The sequence below is a fragment of the Gadus chalcogrammus genome, chromosome 16, assembly GCF_026213295.1.
Source record: "Gadus chalcogrammus isolate NIFS_2021 chromosome 16, NIFS_Gcha_1.0, whole genome shotgun sequence".
NCBI lineage: Eukaryota > Metazoa > Chordata > Actinopteri > Gadiformes > Gadidae > Gadus > Gadus chalcogrammus.
The window spans coordinates 17,098,281-17,108,086 of record NC_079427.1 but is presented as its reverse complement, the minus strand read 5'-3'; the positions used below and the strand labels follow the sequence as shown (position 1 = coordinate 17,108,086).

At 40.7% G+C, this 9,806-nt stretch overlaps 1 protein-coding gene across 1 annotated transcript; it reads right to left on the bottom strand.

Annotated features, from left to right (window-relative positions):
* Window positions 1-354: 354 nt before the first annotated feature.
* On the bottom strand, window positions 355-9,540 carry pdcd10a (programmed cell death 10a). Its single transcript, XM_056611576.1, has 8 exons — window positions 9,176-9,540; window positions 8,247-8,493; window positions 6,899-6,952; window positions 6,358-6,475; window positions 5,152-5,278; window positions 4,333-4,411; window positions 4,117-4,199; window positions 355-3,736 (listed from the first exon to the last, which is right to left on the bottom strand). Exons 2-8 carry the CDS (start codon window positions 8,334-8,336, stop codon window positions 3,655-3,657), a joined length of 633 nt encoding a protein of 210 aa, XP_056467551.1. The 5' UTR covers window positions 8,337-8,493; window positions 9,176-9,540; the 3' UTR covers window positions 355-3,654.
* Window positions 9,541-9,806: the final 266 nt, after the last annotated feature.

Genomic DNA, 9,806 nt, shown 5'->3' with positions numbered 1-9,806 from the left:
AGAAGAGGAAGCACGGCTGCAAAAGTAATTTCATTGACTTAATTGCTTTCTACAGGGACCATCGTGGTTCTCAAGTATGATTGACGACAAATAGGTAATGAAAAAAACCAACACCCGTGCAATGAATAACCACACAGGCAGACTACCAAGCAGACGTGACAAGGCAGAGCATTCCAGTGCCTCCATGAAAGGCGCCGCAACCCTTAACCTCTGCGCATCGCCATCCCACTCATGAGGTGAATCAGTCAGCGCCGTCGTGAGGAGCCCGTTGTGGACGTGCTCCGTCAGGAGCGCCTCGTAACGTCACTCCCGTCGGCATCCCCAGCCGTCCAATAGGAGGACTATGATGCTCTGGAGTGATGAGAATGCTTTGATGGAGGCGATATTCTTCTCTGCTTGAGCCCTCCCCTGTTGGAGACCACAACCTCTGAAGCCTCCCTAAAACAGAGGCTCTAGAGGGAGCGAGGTGGGCCGGAGAGGCCCTGAACGAACAAGGCATCGGAGAAAATGGGCTTGCATCTCTAAATACTGGTTTGTTTCCCTTGATTTGAACTTGTGAGAATAACAACTGAACATGTCAGTAATAATTTGTAACAATGTTATATGTACAGTATTGCGCAAGAGGTATTCTAATTTGAGCGGTAACCCACACGCACAAAATATCTCAACAGGGATAATCCTCAACAGTAAATCGGCTCGAGTGCCCTTGTGTCTGTCCCCATGGTTACGGCTGATATCAATGACCTAAGGTCATAAAGGTTGAAGTAAGACAAGTTTGAAACAATGTTTGTCATAGAGTTTTAAAAACAGTGTTGTTTCCTCTTTGCACATCAAGAATTTTATGCCATAACCCAATTTGATCTGTTATAATTGGGCTCTTATGTGTGTCCATACGTGATTTTGCAGAGTGTTGTAATGGCAAATACAGTCAGGTTACACCCACGCCCCATTGTTGGCTGTTTACTGCATCTAAACACCCTTGAATAGAGAATAGAGTGTTGTTTCCAACTGAAGTTCATTCCCGGTTCCTTGGTTTGAGAAAGAGAAATGGCCATGGGAAGGTGTACTATATACACCGATTATATTGGCTCCCCAAAGACTTCCTTGTGTAACAATACGGTCTCTGCCGCTGCGTGTCAAAAGATTGCTAAACTTGATCTCAATTCAAGTACAGAAGCAGTGGGTTGAAATCGGAAAAAAAATAACAAAGACAAATACTGTTCACGGTTAAGCACCCTTTACACTGTATGGCTTTCTCAGCTGTGGTTCTTATCCAGAGAGGTGAAGAGGGAACGCTCAGCAAATGTGTCTCCAAGTCCACTCAGTGTTTGGAAATGGCTCTTCTCCCGAAACACACTCATTCCCAGAGGGAGTTGAGCAAAATGCCCACAAAAACTGGACCAACTGCCAAGAGGCAATCGTACACACGCACACACACACAATTGTATTACCCCTCCTTCACAAAGCCCATAGCCAGGTCTCCTGGCAACCAAGTAGTAAAAAAGGGGTCTGCTTTAGAGTATGAACCCTTCCCTTGTGAGTATGCGTGTTGCATCTATTCGCACACCAGTCGCTTCAAAAGGACCTTTTTCTTCATATGCGACCCAGTGAGTACTTACCGTAAATAAAACAATGGAAAGAAAGATAGGATTTCTTCAGTAGAGATAGATAAGGCTTGGATAAATAGCTGCTTGATGGAGGTTTGAAATTTAATTTGAGATAAAAATAAGTACCCACATGATTGTAATTGTAACTATCAAACATAACCTTGCAGCTACTCATAACGGTTTACAAATTCCTCTACATTTCTTTGACAAAGAAGTGCACAATAAAATGTACATGCGTGCGCACAAAACACACAAAGCACATTGCTATACGTCTTCGAACCACCATCTGAATAATTGGCACCATCCGTCAGTCACTCAGATCCGATCGCTAGAAACGCCTTAATAGCCAAGAATGACTTGAATTAGCTGATTATATCCATCAACAGCGGCAGAATGAGAAAATACGGTCCCAGCAATTTCAATAATAAAGCTTAAAAGTGAACGCTTTCACAATTGGATTACAGCAACACGGCCTAGAGCGCTGACACAGCCCAAAAATAGCGCGGTATAAAATCCACTGTGGAAAATTTACCATTATACAGGGAGAAGAATGATGCTTCAGGAACAGCGAAATTAAAAATGAAATACAGTTGGACGAACCACTGCCCCAGAAGAAGAATGTACAGTTGAAGAATCTGAAGGTAAAACATGAGATTTTAATTAATTTCCCTACCAAAAAAAGATAGACAATAAAAAGGAAGCAGGTTTTTTTTATTTGTTTTTAAAGATCTCATCTCAAACGTTGAGACTCGTTTTATTTGGAACGGTTTGAGCAGCCTCCTAAGCATTTGTTCAACACAAGTGATGTGTCGGACTGCCCAAGGTCTAGAGTGAACGAGGAGAATAAGCTCAGATCCCAATGATTTATTTACATTTGGTTAAAGGAATGTGCCTGTGCCCATTTTTACAGGGCTAAAATAGGTAGTAGATTAAAACAGTTTCTTGAGTTACAGGAATGAAGAAAAAGTATGTACATTCAATTTTGTTATAAAGTACAATTCTGTTGAACTTTGAAAGTTCTCACTGGCTAAAAGAAAGCAGCTCCCAATAAAATGACTACACACCAAGACAAACCTGCTGTATTTATATTTAAATGGCTGGCTGTATAAAAATAGAAATATTGGGCCACAGAAAGTATTACAGTAGATTAGCCATTGCAATATTGTTGGGAATCATAATTATATCATAATCATTTTAATTTAATTCAGTCAATTGTATATTAATGTATTTAACCTGGTGTGAGAAATGGACAGTAGTAACTAAATAGCAAGCTTGTGCCAGACATAATGCAGTTCTCATCACAATCTTCTCATTTAAAAAATGCTCTATTTCTTTGTCTTATTTTTCACAATTGTTAATCTTATGAACTTTTATTTTTTCTGTTTGGTAGAAAATATATTAGAATTTCAAATAAAAGTACAATCCCAGAAATATATAATCATCTGAATTTGACCAGAAAAGACTGTTTTCGAGTAAGTTAAATTATTAAATTTAAATTATTACATTACCGTTGACCATCTGTCCCTTCCTTCTCTAAGCTTTCCGGAGGTAAACTATCAACTGCTTATCCCCAAACTGGTTATGATTGCAAAAAAAAGGAACTCCTAACAGACTGGAGCAGCTTGTGCAGGAAAGGTGCAGCATGGACATACGAAAATAGATTTATTTTTAAAGGGACAGCCTAAAGAAAGTTAAAATGCCCTGGCAATTATTTTCAAACTAACTCACTTTGAACCTTTACTACCTGATTTCTCAAAGCTAAAGAATTATAAATTATACACCCCATAAAATAAAATACCCTTACAATTTCTAAAAGCTTCTTCTAGTTTCTAATCATAAAAAAAAACCTCAACGTGTGTGTGTGTGTGTGTGTGTGTGTGTGTGTGTGTGTGTGTGTGTGTGTGTGTGTGTGTGTGTGTGTGTGTGTGTGTGTGTGTGTGTGTGTGTGTGTGTGTGTGTGTGTGTGTGTGTGTGTGTGTGTGTGTGTGTGTGTGTGTGTGTCAATGTGTCTGTCTGTGTGTGTATGTGTGCGTGCGTATTTGAGCTCCTACACCACCGTCTTGAAGGTCTGCAGTATCATGTTGGTTTGGTGGGTGAGTCGGTTGGCGCTGACAAACACGTTTATCGCCCTGGAAACAAATGTGACAAGAGACAGCAGGGAATGCACAGATCAATCATTCAGCTAAAGGAGTCATGGCAACAATATTAGGATTGATCAGGCCCAGCACTTTGATCCGAGTGGAATGGGAGAATGTCAGGCTTCTGAGGATACAAGGGTGAGTGGGAATCCACAGGAAATGGGTCAAGGGAATTTTTCAGCACGGATGTATTTGGTGGGCCTCTGATCATCAACAGCCATTTATAGTGTGGTGACACTGGGTGTGTGGTTGTGTGCAAGTCAGAACATTTATCTTGCGGAGGGAATCAAAATAGGGCGTAAAACTGAAATAGAGACATGGGAAATTGAAGTTAATGAAAGGTGGGGGGAGAAAAAAGTGTTTGCTCTTACTTTGCATCTTTGAAGTAGGTTTTGAGCGTGTCGCTAAAGCTCTTGGAGTACTTGACAAACTCTTTCTTTTGCTGTTCCAGAGCCTGCCCAATAGAAACACAGACACCTTCAATCAGTGTTACGGATTTCACAGGTGTTGCATGTATCTGGGAGCACGCACATCAGAATCACAGAAAAATGGGGAACGAAAGTTTTTGCGTTTTTGTGTGTGCTTACCCGTCTGTTTTGATACTGGTATTTCCTGAAGACCGTGTTAACTGTATCTAATAACTCCTTGATGGCACTGGCGATGTCTCTGTGATGGATGGATAACAAAGTAGTCTTTATTTGTCCGTTTTCTTTTCGCTCTAATCCTGTTCATGTCACTCGCTCACCAGAGCATACTTCAACAGTGTCCTCTCCAGTCCATTAGAAATTAGTTTCACTATTTACATTTTTTATCGTCGATACTATCAAAATGGGCTAGAGAAAATTTAAAAGTATTTTGATTCCTTTGTACTTGGTGTGTGCGTGGGGGTGCGTGTGCGTGTGTGCATGTGTGTGTTTATTCGCTTTCCTAATCAGCGTTCACGGCTATGAAAGACTTGGAGGGCAAGTTCTGAAACTAATATAAAAAAGTCTGTTGAATGTTATTTCTATTCAATAAATACACACAATATTACATAATTGCGATAGCAAATGAAAGGGCACAACTCAGGATTTCTTTGAAGTTTTCTAGGTATTTTTCATGCGCAGCAAGATTTAATTAGCTTAAGACTAGATACATTGGAATGCCTTTTGAAGGTTTGATTTTACCATAATTTTCTCCACACACAAATAAAAAACACAACACACACACACACACACACATACACACAGTATTACTGCATTACAGCATTCTGATTGCCCAAGGTTGGATTGAATCACAAGCTCTAACAATGACCTTTAGTCACCCTTAAAGAGAAGCAACTGCACAACACCTTTGGCTGAACTTGTCTCTGTATACTTTCTCTGCAATACGTCTTTAAGTCATAACAAAACACATGGGGGTCCTACTTGATGGTCTGCAGGAAGCGCACTCTGTCGTTGATCTCATCCGGAATGGTGCTCAGGATGTGCTTCAGAGCTCTGGCCCGCTCGTTCAGCTCCTGGAACTCTGGCTCCCGCCTGTCAATCAGGAACTCTGGGACACACAGGAGGACAGACCTTAGGAGGCTCCAGGCTGAACCAACATGTGTGGAACAAGCCATTCACATTTTCCTGAACCCACAGTAATAACTTGAACGAGTACAGCATTAAACATTTAACACACACACACACACACACACACACACACACACACACACACACACACACACACACACACACACACACACACACACACACACACACACACACACACACACACACACACAAAAGGATGTATTTTTTCCCCACCACCACAAATATACACATGCTTAAGAAGCCTATCAAGATGCCCCAACACGAAGCCAAAGGATATCGGACCATTGGTCGATTATTTTTTCAATAAAATAAATGCATAGTGTGGAACATGGGCAGTTTTTGCCGCAATGAAGGAAGAACATGTAAAATTCCCCACACCTAAAAGTGTTTATGCGTGTGCGCGTGTGAATTCATTACTACCATCAATCACAGAATGTGGTTGAGGGAATTAAATTATGAGGATCCAATAGAACATTTGAAAAGAAGAAAACAGAGGTGATTCGTGGAGGAACGGTGCCACCCAGTGGTGGAAGTGGAAATTAGAGGAGAATAAGAATGAGGGCGTGCGTCATGAAGAGGTGACATAAGAAAAATAAATGTAAACTAAAATTGGCCTCAGTGTGGAGGCACAATGCTGCCTCTTCTTTTACCAGAAAGACAAACACGGAGTACCCCTTGTACTTTTTGAAAGATTCTTAAGTTAAGATAAGAAATGGAAGAACGTCTTAGCTTCTTCAATTTAAACCCCTATGTCAACACCATATTAACAATGACCCTAAATCATAATAGTAATAACAATATTGTAATGATTAGATGAATTATAATATACAATTATTATTTGGTGAAGCGGTACTTGAGTCGTACTGATGAAACGGTGGAAGTACACGAGACAAAAGAGGACATGACATTTTTCATGTCCTTTCAAACTGAACTACAACCTGGCCATCCATCTACCAGAATTTAATCTGCTAAACATGTCATTATATTGGCATTTAAAATGACAAAACAGAACTCCTTTGGTTTCTATCGCTGAAGTACCTTCTACGTCTTCTGTAGCCATGCGAAGGAGAGACTCTGCGTAGTTGATTTCTAGGTTCTTCTTCTCTAGAATCTTTAGGACGATGTCCTGGGTAAGTCCGGGATTCTCCTTTTCGGCCTGCATGTGCACACACAGAGTTGAAAGTAAAGAGAAAGACGATGGATGAAGACATCAGGAAATCACTAAACAGTTGTTAAATTCAATTGCCAAGTTCTTTCTTTTTTTTTTTAATACATGTTGTTGACCTTAGTAACTTAGAATCTCTTATTTTGTAGAACACAAATCACAAGCATTAACTTTTTCAATAGAAGATAGGCTTTTATTAGGGTTTTAAACTGTTTTCAGCACCCAGTCAAAGAGGAATCAGCTCACTGGTGATATCAATAACACACACACACACACACACTTTATGACTTTACGGTAATCTCCACGTCGCGTGTGGCTTCACGAAAGTCCAAAACAGATGGACTAAGGTTCAGCCCCGTATCTGTACCAACTACTAATGACCCCACGAGACATACCGTTTCATTAAAACCTTACTTTGATAAAGGCTGCTCTCAACGTCTGGGCGGCCGATAAATTGACTTTCTCCAACTGCAAATTAGCACAAAGGAAGACACACAGAATGGGTTTTCGTTTCAAAAAGGAAATTACAAACCAACCAAGCCAAAAAAGGAAAACATTGTCAGAGTGCTTCAGGCATTTCAATGTCCCATCTGCGCCCTGATTCCAGTGGTCTATTGGGTTAATAGAAAGCATGTCAAATAGAGATGCAAAGAATGTCTGTCTGCTTTAAAGAGCCGATATCCCCAATATTTATCTGCAGTTATATGGGCGGGTGGATGTGTTCTTGGATTCCCATCCGTCTTGTGTCAAGAACAGTGCCATAAGAACGTAGAACAATGTCCACATTAACATTTTCAGGATGGTTTGTCTTAAATTATTTGTGAGAAACCAAACATTGGGACACGTCAGCTGAACATCAGTAATGCAACATTCTACCAGTTTTCTCCATTACAAAACAAATGTTGTGAAACAATGTTGTGCAGTGCAGTGTTGAGGCAAAGTGAAACTGTTAAATACTGAGATAAAATATTCATCCCAGTTGGGAAGGTTGTACTGAATAAACCCAGCCGAGGTGTTGTGCTTTGTTCAGGCTTCCTGGCATGCTTTATCCCATCAGTCTGATTAGCTTTAGTCGGCCCGTTGTCTCAAAGTCACATTTTCTCAACATCTGATTAATTACCCCCGTCACTTACCTCTTGTACATATTGCGTTGGGATTTGGGTTTTTAATCAGGTTGCGGCCTTTGTGATGTAATGAAAATTAGCACTGAGTTTGCTATAAAACTCTGCCGCAGAAGGTAATTAGTTTGCATTGTCCCAGTGCAGGAAACACACAAATAAAGAAAACACAAACTTGATCAAAGAGCATGCATAAGCAGAACCAAAATCAAAGAGCCCAAAGTCTATATAACGTGCTCATTAACTATTTGAAAAAATAACATGGTACGCACAGAAAGTTCACATCCAATTACACAAATTGAGTGTCACTTAAATGAACGCGTTCACATCCCCCACACCATGAAGTTATGTCCATGTGTGCGGGATTAATTATACATCTAAAATTAAACCAGCTCTCTGTTCAGATGATGTATAATTAACCAGCCGTGTGTGCCTGGCTGCACTGGGATACTCAGTGCACGTCTCATCCACTATAACACAGCCTCCTACCCACCACTACATCCTCCTTCAGGGTTTTGCTCTATTAAAAAAAGATGGAGGATGAATGAAGGTCATCGCCCTATCTTAAATAGAGCATTCTGAGTCAGCTGAACCTGGAGTATGTTAGAGAAGAGAATGATGAGCATGCGTTTGATGCTTGGTACCTGGTTAAAAACAGGATACATCACGGTGTACAGCGCCATCGGAACCATTGAGGTTGTTTGCACTTCATTCTTGATGTCTTCCATGGTCATCCTTGATTGATCAATGGCTGTGTGTGTGTGTGTGTGTGTGTGTGTGTGTGTGTGTGTGTGTGTGTGTGTGTGTGTGTGTGTGTGTGTGTGTGTGTGTGTGTGTGTGTGTGTGTGTGTCTTTAACACATGTATTCCCCCTCAGATTGGTAGAGATGCCCTGAAAGAAATAAAGAATATTTAGTGTAATAACAAAGCTAATAAGTACAGATATATTAAGGATGTTTTTTATCTTGATAAAACATGGGAGCAGCAGGAAATGACATCACGCCATTCAATACTGGATTTTTTTTTTTTTTTTAAAGCCCATACTCGTACATACATACCACATACTTGCATAGCAATACATGTGTCATTGTTCAGTGACTCATCTTACAACACCTGACTACATGAATACGTCTCATGCCAGCACTCACCAAACTTGCTTAAAAACAACACCACTCATATATTCAATATATAGCCACTGCTACTTTCCAACCATCTGTTTCCTTTAGAAGCAAAACAAGTGCTAGAGTAATTCGCAGAGATCGCTGATATAAACGCGATAAAACCAATTAAAGCTTTGTGGCATTGATCCAACAACCAAGATAAACACTCCAGCATTTGAGCCATGTTTCTTTAACTTTTAATTTCAGGGGTATTAGATCACTCAGTGTACCTCCAACGGTATTGAGGAACAGTGTTAATGTTAGCCGGCAGAATAAAACAGTGAAATACAAACTAGTTTAAAACGCGACCACTGGAAGCCGTGTCGTTAGAACATAACCCTGAGGTCTGACACCATGTCCACCACACAAGTCGACTATTATGTGATGTTGGACAACCAGCATCAAACCACTTACCTACAAGCGGCCCCTCAGACCCTGCCGGAGGCAGAACACCTCGAACCAGGACGACGTGATAGGAACAGTATGAAATAATGTCACAAAACAAGCACAAATACCACTAGTAGGAGCTAGCTTAGCCGGTTAGCAGGTTCGGCAGGTGATCCTCTCATTCCGTAGCCAAAGTACAAGGTAGGTCACAGATTAGCTCTGCTGGGGACGCATAGGGTGGTCGAGGCCAAATAGCCAACCGTTGGAAACGGATTTATCAGATTATTAGTTTAGTTAGTCGATGTAACGCTTCTCTGTTGTTGTATCTCATTCACGGAAGTTTTATGCATGACAAAACTGTAGCCCAGAGCAAAACACGGCACAGTGGGCGAGGTTTATCCACTCAGCTGGTGTCGCGTGAGGCTGGTTGTAGTTTTTTTGGTTAGCTGTAGCCGTTGTCGGACGACTAGTCTTGAGCTTCAGTTGAACTACAAACCCGGTGCATGACGGTCTTTTCTTCCGCATCAGTTCATGGATTCACATTTGTCCAACAGTAGTAACTATTATGCACAAATGGAAATATAAATCATTATCTACTTTCGTTTGAATTAAGTCTTTTAAATTACTAATAACTAGGGGGAAAATATATATAAAAATG